Source organism: Ranitomeya imitator, chromosome 5, assembly GCF_032444005.1.
Source record: "Ranitomeya imitator isolate aRanImi1 chromosome 5, aRanImi1.pri, whole genome shotgun sequence".
In the NCBI taxonomy this organism is placed as follows: Eukaryota; Metazoa; Chordata; class Amphibia; order Anura; family Dendrobatidae; genus Ranitomeya; species Ranitomeya imitator.
The window spans coordinates 110,622,791-110,643,616 of NC_091286.1; the positions used below are offsets into that span (position 1 = coordinate 110,622,791).

Genomic DNA, 20,826 nt, shown 5'->3' on the forward strand with positions numbered 1-20,826 from the left:
AAGTATTGTGCACCTAAACGGAATTATTTTTCAAGTCCAAGTGTGAATTACCAGACAGATTTCAATGGGGGAGTGTGTGTCCTCCTCTTTCTAATGCTAACCAATCATAAGCAACCAGCAACACCCTGGGGAAAGAAGCCCCCTCAATAGAATTAATAAAGTCTGCTCTCCTCACTACAGAATGGCTACATGTGCCTGAGCACAGCAGACCTGAGTGCGTTTAACATGCAACTTTTAGCTCTCACCTTCAGCAGTCAGGGTGGGGGGGGGGGGGGAAGGGCAGTCCTAAAGAAATTTCCACTCATTGCAAACACTTCCCTTAGATTTTCTCTTGCATTCAAATTCGTTTTATTGACAGAACCAAATGCACATTAGCATTGCTAAAGCAAGTGTAGTGCTACCATTCCCCCCACTCACTGAGTGTTGTGTCTGTCTCGCACAGAGCCTGCTGTAAGCTATTTTGGGGCCATGTTCTTTCCCCCTTATATGTGGATGCCTGGGTAGGATTAGCAGGGCTGGCAGTACTATGAGAGGAGAACTACTAGAAGTATATGTAATGAGAATCAACTTCTGAAGCCCTGACCCCCATCCCAAACTGAATGCCAGAGATCAGAACGGATAGCTGTTAGTTAATCACACTCAGATCTGCTGTGCTCCAGCACATGTCCTCACTCTGCAGTAAAGGTACGTTCACACATAACGATATTGTTAACGATATCGTTGCTTTTTGTGACGTAGCAACGATATCGTTAATGAAATCGTTATGTGTGACAGCGACCAACGATCAGGCCCCTGCTGGGAGATCGTTGGTCGCTGAATAAAGTCCAGAACTTTATTTCGTCGCTGGACTCCTGCTGACATCGCTGGATCGGCGTGTGTGACACCGATCCAGCGATGTCTTCACTGGTAACCAGGGTAAACATCGGGTAACTAAGCACAGGGCCGCGCTTAGTAACCCGATGTTTACCCTGGTTACCATCCTAAAAGTAAAAAAAAAAAAACACTACATACTTACCTAACGCTGTCTGTCCTCCAGTGCTGTGCTCTGCACTCCTCCTGTACTGGCTGTGAGCATCGGTCAGCCGGAAAGCAGAGCGGTGACGTCACCGCTCTGCTTTCCGGCCGCTGTGCTCACACAGACAGTACAGGAGGAGAGCAGAGCACAGCGCTGGAGGACAGACGGCTGTAGGTAAGTATGTAGTGTTTGTTTTTTTTTACTTTTAGGATGGTAACCAGGGTCAACATCGGGTTACTAAGCGCGGCCCTGCGCTTAGGTTACCCGATGTTTACCCTGGTTACCGGCATCGTTGGTCGCTGGAGAGCGGTCTGTGTGACAGCTCTCCAGCGTCCAAACAGCGACGCTGCAGCGATCCGGATCGTTGTCGGTATCGCTGCAGCGTCGCTTAATGTGAAGGGGCCTTAAGGAGCGCAGACTGTTTGTCAATGTTAGTGATGGGATGAGTTCTCCTTTCTTTTAGTGTGTTGCTGCCAGTTTCTGATTGGTAAGCGCGAGTACCGTATTTTCCGGCGTATAAGACGGCTTTTTGACCCCTAAAAATTGTCCCAAAAGTCGGGGGTCGTCTTATACGCCGGGTACGGCGTGTGCAGGGAGCGATCCTGGATGTCGGCGTGTGGTTCCCAGGGTCTGGAGGAGAGGAGACTCTCCTTCAGGCCCCGGGATCCATATTCATGTAAAAAATAAAGAATAAAAATAAAAAACATGGATATACTTCACCCTCGGACGGCCCCTGGCTCTCAGCGCTGCAAGCGTCTGCCTCCGTTCCTGAGAATGCAGTGAGTGAAGGACCTTCAGTGACGTCGCGGTCAGGTGACTGGTCACCTGACCGCTCATGTGACCGTGACGTCATCGAAGGTCCATCACTCACTGCATTCTCAGGAACGGAGGCAGACGCTTGCAGCGCTGAGAGCCAGGGGCCGTCCGAGGGTGAAGTATATCCATGTTTTTTATTTTTATTCTTTATTTTTTACATGAATATGGATCCCAGGGCCTGAAGGAGAGTCTCCTCTCCTCCAGACCCTGGGAACCACACGCCGTATAAGATGACTGGGCGTATAAGATGACCCCCGTCTTATACGGCGGGTATATCCCAAATTCCATATTTTATATGGAAAAGTTGGGGGTCGTCTTATACACAAGAAAATACGGTACATGTCCTCAGACTTGGCCTTCAAAAAATAAATAGCATAATAATGAACGGTCTAAGATCTCTGCAATATTAATTTCTCTGTAACAAAATGTTTTACTTTGCAGTGACTGTAGCAGGGCTGGTATGCCTGAAAGCCAGCGGTTCACAAGAGGAATAAAGTGAATTTTCTAACAGATGCCGCACTTTCAGTACAGCTGTCGGGAACCTTTTAATGCAATTAACCTGCAGATTAACACTATATTCGCAGGTTAAGAGTGTAATCCTACAAGACAGATTCACTGAAAAATACAATCAATTGTGCAGCCAGGCTGCCATTCATAGTGCCCGCAATTTGGGCAGCAAGATTCATCTCGCAGGCCCCCTATAAAATAAGACAATCCCATGCATTGCATGCAAAACATAACGTGACGATCATACCCGGTGTCAGTACAGGAGGTAAGCAATCGTGCAGGAATAACTTAGCCTTCTGGTCTACAGCAGCATCGACTGGCGCGTATTCTGCCAACTTCCTTATAAGAAACTGTACTTTATCTGTAAAATTCCCTCTCCGTGGATCCGACTATAAAAAAAATAAATATATATATTAATATATTGAAAAAATACATTTAAAAGGCTTATGAGATAACACAGGGTAACAGATTAGAAAGAAAGTGGATATTCATTCAGCCGAGGATATTATGTACATGGATCCACTGTGATCACTCCAGCCCTAAGGAAAGTGAATTATTAATCTCACCCAGGAGGGGGTACATTTATGAAAAATGGCATTTCATGCACCAGTCCTGATCCATAATCCATTACCTGCTGGAGTAAGGTTTGCTACTTTTAGACAATTTATTAAGAACCACATGCCTCTGAATACATTTTTTGCATGATTCATCTAGCTGTGTGACAGAAAAATCAAATCTAGGAGCTGACGTAGATTTCTGCTCCACTGTACATTAGTTTTCTGGCGTACATTATAGTAAATCTGTTGCACTGCATTTGTCCTATTCTGCCGAGTTCATCAGACATTTTAGAGAAGTAACAGGTCTGATGTAAAAGGTCAAAAAGTCACAATGTTTTCGCACAACTGTCCTTTAAAGGGAATCTATCAGCAGGTTTTCGTCATGTAATCTAAGGACAGCATGAGGTTGAGGCTGAGACACAGATTTCAGGGATATGTCACTTATTAGGCTGTGTGCAGTTTCCATAGAATAAGTGCTTTTATCACCAGGAGATTATCACTACCCAGAGTACCTCCCTTATGCCAAGTGCTCCCACCATACCCCCTTCTCAGATTAGCAGCTCACTGTCAATAGACAATGTACACAGAAAGCTGTGGTGTTGGCTAGGTTAGGTCTCTGAGCTCTGCTACATGCTACATCTAAACACTCAGTATCACAGCTGCTTCACACAGTAAATTAAGTGATACATCATTAGAATCAGGGTCTCTTTCCTTACATTATGTTGCTCTCAAATTAGGTAGCAACAACCTGGTGACAGATTCCAGTTAATCCATATGTTGTGACTTTTACACCAGAAAACTTGAGTAAAGGGTAAAAAGTAATGATGAGCGAATATACTCGTTACTCAAGATTTCCCGAGCATGCTCGGGGGTTCTCCGAGTATTTTTTAGTGCTCGGAGATTTCGTTTTTCTTGCCGCAGCTGAATGATTTACATCTGTTAGCCAGCATAAGTACATGTGGGGATTCTCTAGCAACCAGGCAACCCCCACATGTACTTATGCTGGCTAACAGATGTAAATCATTCAGCTGCGGCAAGAAAAACGAAATCTCCGAGCACTAAAAAATACTCAGAGGACCCCCGAGCGTACTCAAGAAATCTCGAGTAACGAGTATATTCGCTCATCAATAGTAAAAAGCTCTATTAAATGACAGTAACTTTCAATACATGGCTTTTAGTCCATATTATAAAGCTGTTCAGGAAATTAATTATAATGCTATAAAAAAAGGGTAACGATGGAATATCAATTTTGTATCTGAATTCTATTGATTCCATCATAAAAATAGAAATAAAATGAAAATAATTAATTTCTTGGACGCATAAAAGTCTACTTTTTATCTGATTTACAGAGAAAACCTAGAAAAATAGCACTACAACGAACCAAATAAGAGAAAATAATCTTTATTAAGTGCACAATAAAAATAACATGTAACAAGGGAGTCCAGGAAATGACAAATGGTCACCAAAGGCGGTCAGTGTGGAGACCAGCAGGCCGAGGTACACAATACAAAGTAGGTATACAAACACTCCCATGAAATATAAATCCAATGTATATAACTGCCAATAGCATGTATAAAAAGGTATATAAACAGAGGCAAGTGCCAAGTATTACCTAAACATGCAGGGCAGAGTTGTGCTCTATATAAGAAAGAGGAGGAATGAACCCATATAAAAAAATCAAAGCATCATAATACCTGCAAGGAAACCACACTGCCGACGAGCCCCTACGTGCGTTTCGGCACAGTGCCTTCTTCCGGGGGTATGTACCAAACAAAGAAAAAAGGTATGCAAAAACAGAACGGGATCACCAACACAATAAGATACTACTTAATAATAAGTTTATTATATTGAGAACACACAACAGACTTTTAAAAACATTTAAAAGGCCTCCACCACATAGGTAGAGGTGGCGGGTCCACACTACAATTTCACAAAAACACAATATTGCACGAAAGGTACACTGATGGGTAGTACACATTAACAATAATCAATGGTAACAGTTACAATAAATAACCATAAATTCAAATGGATACACAAGCCACACAGTAACTCAATGTGCACAACAGGATCAAATATGGCAGCCAAATAGACCCAACAGGCTATAATGCCTGAGAATAACCTAGAACAACAAGGCTAAGCAATATGAAAAAACTTTTATATGTGGTGTAACCCCCTATCAGCTTAATCATAATTACCAGTCACTAATTATCGGACATAAACCACCACTAGTATGCAAGGTGTAACTATAACAGCCTACAGCCGCTTGAATAAGCTTGACTCTTGTAAGTAAAGTAGGCTCAGGCTACAAGTCCTCCAAGGTATCTCACCCATAGGCCTATAAGCTTTCTGTTGTGCCGGGCATACTGCATCCCTAAGTCCCCATCAGTGTCCTGGACCAACGCGTATCGACGCACAGAGCGTCTTCCTCAGGGTCAGAGCATGCTTACAAGAGTCAAGCTTATATATATATATATATATATATATATATATATATATATATATATATATATATATATATATATATATATATATATTTATGTATTTGTGTTTATTGCATATTGCGCATCTGTAATTTTATATAATGTATATATTACTGTCATATTTTTGTTACTGCGCACCTTTGTGCATTAATCTTTATTCCCTATCTTTTTTTTTATTCTTTGGCACTGTTGCACTTATGCATATATGTCCCATTGCTGTATTTCACTTATTTTGTTGTTCTATATATTACATGCAACTGTGTAGATTAGTCTCTTGTCACTATGCACCCTTGTGCATTAATATATAACCCACGTTTTTTACCTGTGTCCTATTTTTAGGCACTGCTGTATTTTTAGCATACCTTATCTCTGTGTGTTCCCATTCTCTTTCTCCAGTATGCGCAGTCTTTGTCATTGCTTTGTTGCCGGGCAGCGGCGGGGGCATCTCCTTGAGTTGTGCGCTGGGATCTTTTCTATCCGGCTCGCGCCTTACCGGTGGGCGTGACCTGGATGATCCTCGCGTCCTTCTCTTCTGACACACTTTCTGTTTCCTTGGCAACACCTGGACTTACTGCGCAGGCGCCGCTTGTGGAAGTATTCATTTGGTAGCAGGGACCTGATTGGTCTTTTCCGCTGTTCGCGCTCTAGTGTGCCTTTGTGCGCATGCGCGTATAATATACGGCATTCCAGTAGGGACTTTGTGATTGGTTCATATCTTGTTTAAATAATTCTTACGTTTGGAATACGCCATACCCCCGGAAGAAGGCACTGTGCCGAAACGCGCGTAGGGGCTCGTCGGCAGTGTGGTTTCCTTGCAGGTATTATGATGGTTTGATTTTTTATATGGGTTCATTCCTCCTCTTTCTTATATAGAGCACAACTCTGCCCTGCATGTTTAGGTAATACTTGGCACTTGCCTCTGTTTATATACCTTTTTATACATGCTATTGGCAGTTATATACATTGGACTTATATTTCATGGGAGTGTTTGTATACCTACTTTGTATTGTGTACCTCGGCCTGCTGGTCTCCACACTGACCGCCTTTGGTGACCATTTGTCATTTCCTGGACTCCCTTGTTACATGTTATTTTTATTGTGTGCTTAATAAGGATTATTTTCTCTTATTTGGTTCGTTGTAGTGCTAAATTTTCTAGGTTTTCTCTCTTAACTTTGGGTGGCACTGAACCTGCTTTATATCCTGGCACCCGTGGTATTTTACTTAGTGGTGTATGTATGGTCTGGTGTTTTAGTATTTTTATCTGATTTAGTTTATGAAAATAGTTTGAGCTTCACTCTATAGAAAATACTGGAGAAACTTTTGAAATGTTTCAGTCTGGAGACCAGATCAATTATTGCTCCTGATCCTGTGATTTTACTTCTCGCCCTTTTCCTGGACATGAAGGTCTTTGTAAGTATATGACACTTGAGAAACATTATATCACCTAATGTTTCACTGCCCAACAATAAGTATGATGTGCGCTGGCTACCTGCGGCTTCCAATTTCCACATAACGGCAGGCACTTACAGACTCAGCTGGACACTGCATTGTTTCTATTCTAACCACATTTTTTTTAAAAATGAGCGTACAGGATGACGTTAAAAAAAAAATGTATTACATATTTGAAGTTGAAAAATAAAACTAAAGAAAAATTAAAAAAAAACACTACTTACTAACTCCGCATTCTGCACGCCCATGTAATCAAGGTAATCCAAAGGAAGCCCTTGCCGAAACTGAACATCATCTTCAGCTGCAATCTGTAGAGCGGCTGGAAGGAGCTGGACGGAAGGTCATAAAGGAGACCGTCAGGAAATTCTCCATAAAGAATAGAATACACAACTGCTGGAGGTTACAGCTATTCAGTTTTCATTTAAAGGGGTTGTCCACTACTTGAACACCTTCTTAAATAACATAGGTCCAAATATAAAACAAAAATAACGAATACCTCCCACACCGGCGACGTTCCAGCAATGTCGGCGCCAGGTCTACCAGTGGTCGCCTGACTCACGAGCGCTGCAGCCAATGTCACCAATGCACAGGAATTCCCGGCGCAGACAATGCCGAAACGGCACTGGTGTGGAAGGTGAAAGTATATTTTTTATTATAAACTGGGGAGTACAGTATTTATTTAATAAGGATTGGTCTGAGTAACTTCTATTAAATCCTTCACATCCATTACAGCGGTCAGCAAGCGAGTGGGCATCTGCACTTCAACATCCTAGTGGAATTTATGGGCCTTAATGACCGGACTTGTAAAGCGGGGTGCACAGATGCCAATATAATGATGCTGGTGGCGAGTGATGAGGAGGCAGCACCATTCTCACCTTGTCCAGCAAGTCCACCCAACTGTTCCGCTGAAATGAAGAAACCGTGATGTGCAAGGAGTGGGCATCAGGAAGGCAGTCACCTTGGTGAATAAAGCCCCTGGGAAAGTACAGAAGGTCTCCAGCTTCCAGAATGGTCTCAAGGATAGGCTCCCCCAGGTCGCTGTCACGGAAATTAACTGTTGGTAGGAAATATAATTTACTACATGATTACTGGACCAGGAAACAAAAGCAGTCTGTCCATATCTCATACAAGCGCTATGGATAGAGAAATCAACCAGAATATACAAATAAAACAGCCACATACACGGTAATCTGAAAACTCATCACAAGGTAAAGGAGTCCTCTTTCGGAAAAGTTTTTTTCTGTAAACTCCATTATTAGTTTTTGCGCTTCTCTCACCCTCCCCGGGTCCAGCACTGAGTCTCCCCCGCTGCTTTTAGCATCTCTTATTATATGCAGCGCTGACGTTACGCTAACAGAGCCGTAGACCAAAACTGAACTCAGCGGCTCTGCCCTGCTAAAGTATATGGCACAAGCTAAGCTGACTGATTGGCTGCAGCACTGTCGATGTGATGTCAGCGCTGCAGACAGTAAGACACCGGGAGCAGCAGCAGAGACTCCATGTTAGATCCCGAGGGTTAGTAAAGCACAGTTTATTTTTATATTATTAACAGAGCTTATAGGAAATACTTTTTTCAAAAGGTGGATAATCCCTTTAAAGGGAAATTTGTCACCAGGGTTTTGCTACCTCACATGACAGCAGCATGATGTAGGGGCAGAGACCCTGATTTCAGTGATGTATCACTTACTGGGCTACGTGTCGTAATTTTGATAAAAATCAGTTTTATTTGCAGCAGATCAACCAGTTTTCTGAACACTGAGCTCTGTATAATCCCACCCACACCACTGATTGACAGCTTACTGTGTACACTGCATAGGCAGAAAGCTGACAATCACTGGTGGGTGGGTGGGTGTTAGGCCGAGTTTATGATTATGGAGGACTACATGGCAGCAGGTTTACTAGTCCTCTAACCTCCTGCTAATAAAAAAAAATGATCTTATGAAAACTACAGCAAGCAGCCCAGTAAGTGACACATCGCTGGCATCAGGGTCTCTGTCTCAACTTTTAGCTGCCTTCATATTAGGTGGCAAAAACAAGTGACCGATTCCCCTTAAACATTCAAAATGACACTATGAAATGTGGTTGTTTCTATGCTAAATTTTCATGTTTACCCTACACATTGTCTGTTGTCCACTGACACTTATCAGTAATGATCAAAACCCCGCTTTCTTTATGGGAAATTTGCATCAGTTTGTGCATGGAAAGTAGCATCTAATGTATCTGATCATCTAGGCCATAGATGTAAACTGCATAAAATCACTTACGGTCAAATCCTGTTAAATAAAGAGAGGGATCAGTAATATGTAATTCACCACAACATCCGGGGATCCTTCACCAGACAGAAATGTTAAAGAGACAGCACTGCCAAATGCATGTAGAACACATGTTGATCAATCACCTTCATAAAACTATTATTCTGTGAATTGTTTTTTCAAGACAATGTTACAGGTCATGACAATCATGTGCAATCGCAATTTTCAAGATCTTTTAAAGGGAATCCTTCTAAACATAGCACCAAGGGAGCAAACCCTGCAGCACACACATACTGCAATGTAACAGAACAGAAATGATGTCACGACATAGGCTATGTGCACACGATGCGGATTTGCTGCGGATTTTTCTGCGCAGAAACGCTGCAGATCCGCACTGTGATGTACAGTACAATGTTATTCAATGGGGCAAAAAAAAAAAAAAAAAAAAAAGATGTGCAGATGGTGCGGAAAAATCAGTGTGGAATTTCTGCGGATTTCAAAGAAGTGCATGTCACTTCTTTTGTGCGGATCTGCAGCGGTTCTGCACCCCTCCATGTTAAAAATCCGCAGTGGCAAAAAACGCAGAAAATCCGCAGCAATTCCGCATAAAGAACGCACAAAATCTGCATAAAAACCGCGGCTGCGGATTCTGCCAGGAGATGCGGATTTTGTGCAGAAAATTATGCACCTCTTTTCTTACGTGTGCACATAGCCTTACTGAGGCCTCACTCTACAAGACGACAGGTTACTACATTTTGTCCAATGTAAAAAAAAAAAAAAAAAAAATAGTTTTCAATGAAATGTACCATTTAAAATTAATTTCCCTAAATTGGCAAGTGCCACCTTGCAATGACAAGAAAAAAGAAAATGTGTTATCGGTGCGCTATAAGACAGAGGTCATCCATGCAGTAAAACAGGCTGATCCTTACCACTTGAGAATTGAGGAAGCATTTCTGAGGAGCTCCTGCAACAACAACAAAAATAATAGTGTTAAAGGGTAAGTCCGAAACCCAGAAGTAAATTTCAATTAATACATTTTTTACAATTAATAACTTTTGTAAGTTTAGTTAAATTCCCTACCGTTCACTCTCTACTGCAACTTCGGGTTACCCACTTTCTATGACGATTCATTTGAGAATGCCCAGTGCATGATGGGATACGCAAACGAATTGTCATCCGCTGGCCGAAACTGCTGAGCATGCATCGGGCGCAGTAGATAATACATAGCCCAGCCTATGGAATGAACGTCAGTGATTTAATCGATAGGACTAATCCTATAGGGGCTAATGCTATACACCGCAATAACTCAGAATTGCAGCATATAGTTATAGCGCTGTTCTTGTATGAAGCTCAGCCTGGACAGAGGACTAGGGAGTAGGATCCCAGCCATTTCGGCTTTCAGTAAAGCGCTTGGCTGACATGGTAATTTATTTGTCCTCGTGATTGCATTACGGTGGGCCGATGGGAGTCGGTGTGCACGCACACTGGCAATGGTGGCATATATTAATGTCTGTGATTGACAGCAGCATGTACATTGTTAGTTTGCAGCGACCGGAGCGCGCTCTGGTCATTGCAGTTAGAGGCTGATACTGCCTATGTAACACAGATGGATCTGCATCAGGCTCGGACTGGCCCACCGGGGAACCGGACGATCCTCCGGTGGGCCCTGGCACTGACACCTGCTGGCAGGGCCTCCCCCCGCTCCAGGGCCCCCTCCCCCGCCGCCGCTGCCCGCCTTGAATACTCACCCTGCCTGCTCCAGCGATGGTCTCGGCGTCTGCACTGCAGCTCGTCCTGAACGAGCTGTCACGTGACACCGCTCATTAAGATCATGAATATGCGCATATTCATGATCTTAATGAACGGTGTCACATGACCGCTCAAGCAGGAAGAACGTGCTGCGCCGCCGCCTGGAGTCGGGACAGAGCGCGAGGGATGTCGGCACGGCCGTGCAGTGGGACAGGTGAGTATGAGGGATGGGGGGACGGGGGGATGAAGAAGGACATAAGCCGGCGCGCCGAGCAGGAGCAGGAGCAGGAGCGGGTGCGGAGCCATGCAGGGGGGAATATGACATGAGCCATGCAGGGGGGAATATGAGCCATGCAGGGGGGGAATATGAGCCATGCAGGGGGGGGAATATGAGCCATGCAGGGGGGATTATGAGCCATGCAGGGGGGAATTATGCGCCATGCAGGGGGGGATTATGAGCCATGCAGGTGGGAATATGACATGAGCCATGCAGGGGGGAATATGCGCCATGCAGGGGGGAATATGACATGAGCCATGCAGGGGGGAATATGAGCCATGCAGGGGGGGAATATGAGCCATGCAGGGGGGGAATATGAGCCATGCAGGGGGGGAATATGAGCCATGCAGGGGGGGATTATGAGCCATGCAGGGGGGATTATGAGCCATGCAGGGGGGGATTATGAGCCATGCAGGTGGGAATATGACATGAGCCATGCAGGGGGGAATATGCGCCATGCAGGGGGGAATATGACATGAGCCATGCAGGGGGGAATATGAGCCATGCAGGGGGGAATATGACATGAGCCATGCAGGGGGGAATATGAGCCATGCAGGGGGGAATATGAGCCATGCAGGGGGGAATATGAGCCATGCAGGGGGGAATATGAGCCATGCAGGGGGGAATATGAGCCATGCAGGGGGGAATATGAGCCATGCAGGGGGGAATATGAGCCATGCAGGGGGGAATATGAGCCATGCAGGGGGGAATATGAGCCATGCAGGGGGGGAATATGAGCCATGCAGGGGGGAATATGAGCCATGCAGGGGGGAATATGAGCCATGCAGGGGGGAATATGAGCCATGCAGGGGGGAATATGAGCCATGCAGGGGGGAATATGAGCCATGCAGGGGGGGAATATGAGCCATGCAGGGGGGGAATATGAGCCATGCAGGGGGGATTATGAGCCATGCAGGGGGGGAATATGAGCCATGCATACGGGGGGGAGGGGATATGAGCCATGCATACAGGGGCGGACTATGAGCCATTCATACAGGAGCGGAATATGAGCCATGCATACGGGGGGGGGGGGGGGTCATTATACAGTATGGAGCATCATGTGTGGCCAGTGGACATTATACAGTATGGAGCATCATGTGTGGCCGTTATACAGTATGGAGCATCATGTGTGGCCATTATACAGTATGGAGCATCATGTGTGGCCATTATACAGTATGGAGCATCATGTGTGGCCGTTATACAGTATGGAGCATCATGTGTGGCCAATGGACATTATACAGTATGGAGCATCATGTGCGGTCATTATACAGTATGGAGCATCATGTGTGGCCATTATACAGTATTGAGCAACATGTGTGGCCATATTTTTGTTTGCTTATAATTATTGTATAAAAAACAGTGTGATCAGCAGTGCTAAATGGCTGCGGTTGGGACGTGGATATGGGTGTGACTAGTTGTGAAATGGGTCTGGTCAGAGGCGTGGCCTAAAATTTGCCGCGGCGCACTACGCACGCCACAAACTTAATACCGCCTTCCTTTCAAAAGTTGGGAGATATGGTACCACATTTGCCAGATCACGGCAAATGCCGCAAATCCCATAGGGAATGAATGAGGCCGAATGCAGTGTTGCTGTAAGTGATCCGTTACGCGGCCGATGCAGAAAAACTGCCTGATCTGCTGCAAAAGGCGACTTTCACATCAGCGATTCTTGCCAAAGTCACTGCGGATAGTGTCATACTCACCAAAAGGGGAGGCAGCGCTAAAAGTGCCTAGGGCAGCAGAAACTCTAAATACGGCTCTGGGGGGCTACATTATATTCTGTGGGGGGTGGCATTACACTATATGGGGGGGGGGGCTGCATTATACCCTATGGGGTGCTACATTATATTCTATGGTGGGGACTGCGTCATACCTGAGAGGGTTGCATTATATTTTGTGGGGTGCTGCATTATATTCTATGAGAGGGGACTGCATTATATTTTATGAGGGGGCTACATTATATTCTGTGAGGGGGCTACCCCAACCCTTGCTACATTATTAAGACGTGAACTACCTTATATTATACCCTGATATTAGCGCTTTTTACCGCACAATTGGTGGTCTTGTATCTATTTCTATGTAGCTACATAGTGGGCCCCAAGAATGATTTTCTCTGGTGGGCCCAAGGTGCTCCAGTCCGACGCTGATCTGCATGGTATGAAGCAGGCTCAGGTCCTGGGCTATCCTCATACAGCCATTAATAACGTATGGTAAAAATGAACATTATATGAGATTACTGAGCAATGGCTGGAAGGGTGTCAGACGGTTTCCTACATAATGTGTCATTTACATTGCCCCTGCTTACTGCACCCCCACACTGACAAGAACACCTGCAGAACATCTGAACCACATCATTACATGGAGAACTATACAGCTAGAGCCCCTCAGGACTAACCTTGGATTGTAGACCCTCCAGTGTTTCTTGCCTTCCAGCTGTACAACAAAGGCCTCAATGTCATCATAATGTGGTGCAAATCCCTGAGTGCTAGGAGGAGTGAGATACCTGTGGAAAAAAAAGAAACTGGTTAAAATACATAAAGAAAAAAAAAAAAAAAAAAGTTTCCTTCCAATAATCTTGGAATAAACTGTTCCTAGAGTCACGATTAGTGATGAGCGAATATAATCGTTGCTCGGGTTTTCCCGAGCACGCTCGGGTGTCGTCCGAGTATTTTTTAGTGCTTGGAGATTTAGTTTTCTTCACTGCAGCTACATGATTTACAGCTACTAGAAAGCATAAGTACATGTGGGGGTTGCCTGGTTGCTAGGGAACCCCCACATGTACTTAAGCTGGCTATCAGATGTAAATCATTCAGCTGCTGCAAAGAAAACAATCTCCGAGCACTTACCAATACTCGGAGGACACTCGAGCGTGCTTGGGAAATCTCAAGTAACGAGTACACTCGCTCATCACTAGTCACGATCCATTTAAGTTCACGTCTGGCCAGGAGCTGTTTGATATTCCCACCCCTTATGCCAGTGTGAACTATGTCAATCCCTCTTACTGTAAATTCTTTGGGATCACAATTATGCACAGATCTTAAGTGTCTAGGGATAGTCTTTAATTCTCATGGGTCAGCCACTGTCTTGGCTGCCCAATGTCCCGCACATGCTCCCTCACCTTAACTCTTAGTTCTCTAGTAGAGGTGAGCCCTACATAAATCAGCCGTCCTCGGCACACAACTAGGAGTCATGGCAACGGCTGTGCTCCTACTTGTGCGCGCTTGGAGGCCTGACCAGGTCACATGTGTGCAGTGCGGTCGGCCACAGGCGCATGCGCCATTACAATACAACCAATCAGCACCCAGTCACGTGATTGTCACGTGACCGGTAACTAAGGATACAAAAGGTCCTTGTTGGGAAGTAATACAATATCTCACCTTGAGAAAGCATGGCGAAATAGCGTCAGAACGCGCGTTGGGGTTGTTCACTAATCTGTGTGGTTTACCTCAGCACGTGGTAAAACGACCCATGTTTACATAAATGTATATTTAGAGGATTACTTTACATGATAATGTGGGGTGTCATTGTTCTGGCACCTAATCCTGTGACTATATCTCTAGAACTGTATTGATTAATTTATAAAACATATTAAAGGTTTGCTGACAATTTACATTGAATCTGCTGCTACCTCTTACTTGAGATATGGTTTCACAGGAAGGGTGCTAAATTGACAGGACATATCTTACCAACATAAATAAGTATACACTGTAACTTTACATTTTTAATTGATTACTGCTGAGTGTCATTACTGTGTGTCCTTAATTGCACTTTTTATGAATGTCATTGTCTATTGTCTTATATGTTAATAAAGAATTTGTGTGTAATTTTTAAAACACGCCTGTGGCTCTCCTTTTTCAAAGATATTGAAGTTAGATGGAGGTCTAGTAAAGGATTGCTGTGCAAACCCCTACCAATCAGTTGTTTGAAGGGTTGATGAGAGGAACCCCACCAATCAGATTTTTACAGCCTACGCTTAGGACAGGCAACCAATATTGCGGTGATCCCAAGAAATCCCCTTTAAAGCAGTTGATTTGTTAAGGCAGCCCATCTATCTGCAATTTACAGAGCTAATCTATATGCTCTATATCGCTGCCATAAGACCAGTACATTAAGGCCATGTGCACATGTTCAGTATTTGGTCAGTATTTTACCTCAGTGTTTGTAAGCCAAAATCAAAAGTTGATGAAAAAGTGGCGACGTGTTTCTATGAGGCCATGTGCCCACGTTGCAGAAATGCTGCGGAAATGTCCACAGCATATCCGGAACTCCCGGACGCGGGTAAAATCATGCTAATTCCGCATGCAATCTCCCGCAAAACACAAGCCTTTTGCAAGCGTTTTTAGCTTGCAGAACGCTTGCGTTTTTCAAGCGATTTGAAGCATCGCTTGGAAAAGTGATTGACAGGTTGATCACACTTGTCAAGCATAGTGCTTGATAAGTGTGACCAACTTTTTACTATAGAATGTTAAAAATAATAAAAAAAATAGAATTATTCTTACCGTTAATTCGGTTTCTAGGAGCCTTCCACGACAGCCACCAGGAGGTTGTCTCCATTCCCTAATGGGGGACAGGAAGCACAAGAGGTTAAAAACCCCTCCCACCTCCCATTAACCAGTGACTTACAACTGAACCCATAGCACCGGTTACCTTTAGGTTCTCAGAGAAATATCCAAGAACATCGGGAGGGAATTAATGCTGTCGTGGAAGGCTCCTAGAAACCGAATTAACGGTAAGAATAATTCTATTTTCTCTAGTAGCCTTCCACGACAGCCACCAGGAGGGATGCCAACCAATTCCGTATTCAGGGAGGGACCACAGCTTGAAGAACCTTTTGGCCGAAAGCAAGATCCCGATTGGACCAGAAGTCCAATCTATAATGCTTGGTAAATGTGTGTAGAGAAGACCATGTTGCTGCCCTACAAATCTGCTCTGTTGAAGCGCCAGCCCTTTCAGCCCAAGAGACGGAAGTAGATCTGGTGGAATGAGCTTTTAGGCCCGCAGGAACAGCAATATTCTGAATTAGGTATGCTTCAGAAATGGCCTTTTTTATCCAGTTGGCAATGGTACTCTTCGCTACCTTCTTGCCTTTGTTTCTGCCAGAAAGATGAACGAAGAGATTTTTGTCAATTCTAAACGATTTAGTATATTCTAAATAGTATAACACTATACGTCGTACGTCCAAAGTATGGAATCTGTGTTCTTCCGGATTTGAAGGATTGTGACAAAACGATGGGAGGACTATATCCTGTGATCGATGAAATTCTGACACTACCTTCGGTAGGAAACAAGGATCTGGACGGAATACGATGGAGTCATCTCTTATGGTAAGATAAGGCTCTCTAATTGAGAGAGCTTGTATTTCCCCCACTCTTCTTGCAGTAGAAATTGCAACCAAGAAGGCCGTCTTGCAGGACAGAAGTTGCGAGGAACAAGATGATAATGGCTCAAATGGAGGAGCCGTAAGACCCTTTAGAACTATGTTTAAGTCCCAAGATGGCACAAAAATTTGTTTTCTTGGACAATGCCTTGATGCTGCGACCATAAACCTCTTTACCCAACGATGACCCGCAAGGTCCTGATCGAAGACGGAACTCAAGGCTGACACTTGAACTTTCAAGGTACTTGGCTTCAGCCCCAATTCTAATCCTTTTTGTAAAAAATCTAATATTTGTGAAATATTAGGATGAAAAGGGTCAGGTTTATGAGGATGACACCACGAGGAGAATCTTTTCCAGATTTTTCCATATATGGCATTGGTAATAGGTTTCCTAGATTTCTGTAGAGTAGAGATTACTGACTCTGAAAGGCCCTTAGCTCTTAGTACCTGGGCTTCAATAGCCAGGCTGCCAGCTTGAACTGCTGCGGTTCCGGATGATAAAAGGGGCCCTGGCAGAGAAGGTCTTCTGATACTTGAAGAAAGACTGGACCGTCCACCTTCAGTTCTTCGATGAGGTGGTACCAGCTCCTCTTCGGCCATGCTGGAGCTACTAAGATAGTCTGGACCTGATCGTCTCGGATCTTCCAAAGGGTCTTCGCAAGTAACGGTATTGGAGGGAACCCGTATGCTAGATGGAACCTCCAAGTATGAGCGAAGGCGTCTACTCCCTGAGACCTGTCCTTGGGGTTTAGGGAGAAGTAGTTCTCGACCTGTGCATTCTGGCTGGACGTTAGAAGGTCTATATCGGGAAGACCCCACCTGTCTGTCAACATTCTGAAAACGTCCGCCTTCAGGCTCCATTCTCCTGGATGCAAGTCGTGACGACTTAGGCGATCTGCCTGAACGTTCACCGACCCCTTGAGGTGTATCGCTGAAAGTGAGAGGAGATGTTTTTCTGCCCAGCAAAATATTCTGTTTGATATTGCTCTTAGTTGGTTGAACTTCGGACTCCCCTGGTGTTTTAGATGCGCAACAGTCGTCATATTGTCCGAATAAATTCTGACATGTTGACCTATAATGAGACTGCTGGCTGCCAGAAGGGCCCTCTCCACTGCCAACAATTCTCTGGAGTTGGAGGAACTGGAGCTCTCTTTCTGATTCCAGTGACCCTGGAATGGGATTTGCGAGACCACTGCTCCCCAACCTTTTTGACTGGCGTCCGTTGTTACAGTAATCAGCGGATCTTGCACCCAGTCTACTCCTTTCAGTAGGTTTGATTGGATCACCCACCAGGTTAACGAAGCTTTTACCTTCCCTGGTGTGTAAACTCTTCTGTTTAGGGAATTTGGATTCCCGTTCCAGTTCCCCAAGATGTGCGCTTGCAGAACTCTGGAGTGGCTCTGAGCCCACTGGACCGATTGTATACAGGCCGTCATTGATCCCAGAAGAGACATCGCAGCTCGTAAGGTCGGAGAACGTTGTTTTCTGAAGTGTGAGACCTTGGAAATTAGATTTATCCGATGTTCCTCTGGTAGGAAGGATTTTTGACCTTCTGAATCCAGAGGACTCCGAGGAATTTCCTCACCTTTGATGATGATAGCTGAGACTTTTTTAGATTTGGAATCCAACCCAAACCCTGTAAGATGTTCAGAGTTTTGGAAACTCTGATTGAGAACTTCGGCGGAAGGACCAATTATTAACAGGTCGTCTAAGTACGGGACTATAGCGATGTCTTGGCTCCTGATATGGGCTACTGCTTCCGCCATGACTCTGGAAAACACCCTTGGGGCTGAGGAGATCCCGAAGGGGAGAACATTGTATTGGAAATGTAAGATTTTTTGGTTGAATTGGACCGCAAATCTCAGGTATTTCCTGTGGCAAGGATGTATTGGAATATGGAAATAGGCATCCTTGAGGTCTATTGTTGCCATATACGAATGAGGAGCTATTAGAGGGATGGCTGTTTTTACTGACTCCATCTTGAACTTGCGGTAGGTTATGTATCTGTTGAGAGCCTTCAGATTTATTATAATCCGAGATTGCCCGGAAGGCTTTTTTACTATGAAGATACGGGAATAGTGTCCTTCCCCCCGCTCGTTCACCGGAACCAAGGAAATAGCTCTTGAGTTTAGCAAGTCCTGTATTCCAGCCATCATTAACTTTTGGGTCTCCCGAGATGACAGGGAGGTGACTCTTAAGATCCTGGGAGGAGGCGCATCGAACTCTATCAACAGACCCTGTTGGATAACACTTACCACCCAGGGGCTGTTGGAGATATTCTGCCAACTGTGGACAAAGTTCGAAAGCCTCCCCCCCACCGGATCGGAGTCATTGCTTCTCTTGTTGTGCTTGTTGGGGAACAAGGATGTTTTTAGGCTTCCCCTTAGCATAACTCCACCTCCCGGATTTTCCTTTTCCTCTACCCTGGGAGGGCTGGGGCTGGGAGGGTCGAAAAAAATGCTTCCTGGGAGGCCTCTGTTCAGGAAGGGTTTTCTTTCTGTCTGTGGCTTTCTCTAAGATATCATCTAAGGAGGGCCCAAACACGTAGTCACCCTTAAAGGGAATAGAACATAGTTTTATTTTTGACGTAACGTCTCCGCTCCACATTTTTAACCAGAGAGCCCTTCTGGCTGAATTTGTCTGGACTAAGGATCTGGCGGCCACACGGATAGATTCCAGTGAGGCGTCCGCAAGGAAACCTGTTGCTCTGTGCAAAATAGGCAAGGAGTCCAGCACTTCCTCTCTTGGGGTACCTTGAGAGATGTGGCTTTCTAACTCTTCTATCCAACAGAAGAGAGAGCGGGCCACACATGTGGACGCTATATTGAATCGGAGGGCCGAGGTAGACGTTTCCCAGGACTTTTTGAGAAGGCTCTCAATCTTCCTATCCAAGGGGTCTTTTAATTGGGAAGAATCCTCGAACGGCAGAGCCGTCTTTTTAGCCACTCTAGCCACTTGGACATCAATTTTTGGAATGTTCCATTTTATTGAGTCCTCATCAAGAGGAAATCTATGCTTAAAATCTGGAGGCGGTTAGCCATTTCTCGGGCAACTCCCATTCACTATTAATCATATCAATTATGCTTTTATGGACGGGGAACCCGGGCTGTTTTTCAGTATGTATACCAAACAGTTCGTCTTGTATAGACTGAGGTACTGATTCCTCTTTTAGCCCCATCGTGTTCCTCACAGCCGATACCAATTCCTCAATATATTCCGAGGAGAAAAGGTATTTCCTAATTTCCGTAGATTTATGGGGTAACGCATCTTCCCACTTGACAGAGAAAGACGTATAGGACCCCTCAGACTCTGACTCAGAGTACTCCTGGATTTTCCTCTTTTTGGGGAGTGATGGACCAGGTGAGGATGGTGGTGGCGGTGGAGGTGGGGCGAGTGTGGCCAAAGAGGTTTGAACCTCCTGCCTAACCAGGGAGCGGATTTCATCAATCAAAGAAGGGTGTTCCGCTCTGCCGATTTTATCCGTACAGGGTTGGCATAACTTTTTCTCCCAATCTGGAGACATTTTCACATTACAGGTAGCACATCTACGCTTGGTAATGTTTTTAGGGCCAGGCTTGACTCCCTGCAATGAGAGAGGAAGCCGTGTAAGAAAAGGTATATTAAAAATGTACCTTTAAATGGGACACCCTCTGCCGTACTTACTAGGGCCTGAGGAGCGCTGGGCTCTGCAGCTGCAGGGCAAGACGAATCCATGCTTACAGCAGGCTTACCTGAGACGTTTTCGCAGCTTATATAGAAAATAAGCTGCCCAGCGCGTGGCACTTAGCCGCCCCTCCCCCTCCGCGGTCCCAGGCAGGTGTGCGAGGATGCAGCGTGCCTCGCACGCCGTTCGGTAATCCATTGGTCTGGACTGTGTCGCTCCTGTACAGGAGCGCCGATCCGGAAGTGGAGCGTCACCTGACTTCCGGGTCCCGAACAGCGTGCGCTGGAGGGGGAGACGCCGGAGAGCTCAGGGAGGCCTCCGGGTGGGCTCACCAGCCAGCTTTGTCCCCACAAGAGGACGCAGGAGGACGCAGGAGGACCGGGAACGCGGTCCCAGAATCCGGAGGAGACGGGAGGCACAGCGCAGGAGGAAGCCGCGGGGGGCCCGACCATGAGTGCCCGGCAAGGAATTGAATTCAGGTACTCTGCTAGAGCCGCCGCAGCAGCGCACCAGTAACCTCTCCATGCCCCATGGGGGACAGGAAAGACACTGGTTAATGGGAGGTAGGAGGGGTTTTTAACCTCTTGTGCTTCCTGTCCCCCATTAGGGAATGGAGACAACCTCCTGGTGGCTCTCGTGGAAGGCTACTAGAGAAAAAAAAATAAAAAGATATGGTTATTCTT

The 20,826-nt window shown here is 45.3% G+C and overlaps 1 protein-coding gene across 2 annotated transcripts in view; it reads right to left on the reverse strand.

Annotated features, from left to right (window-relative positions):
- Window positions 1–20,826, reverse strand: part of RIOX1 (ribosomal oxygenase 1) — a 73,699-nt gene that overhangs the window by 31,834 nt on the left and 21,039 nt on the right. For both annotated transcript variants that reach the window (XM_069769040.1, XM_069769041.1), the window contains exons 7-11: window positions 13,498–13,605; window positions 10,006–10,040; window positions 7,700–7,878; window positions 7,049–7,153; window positions 2,586–2,727 (exon numbers count right to left, since the gene is read on the reverse strand). In XM_069769040.1, the coding sequence (XP_069625141.1) occupies window positions 2,586–2,727; window positions 7,049–7,153; window positions 7,700–7,878; window positions 10,006–10,040; window positions 13,498–13,605 (569 nt within the window). The remainder of the gene's footprint in view (window positions 1–2,585; window positions 2,728–7,048; window positions 7,154–7,699; window positions 7,879–10,005; window positions 10,041–13,497; window positions 13,606–20,826) is intronic.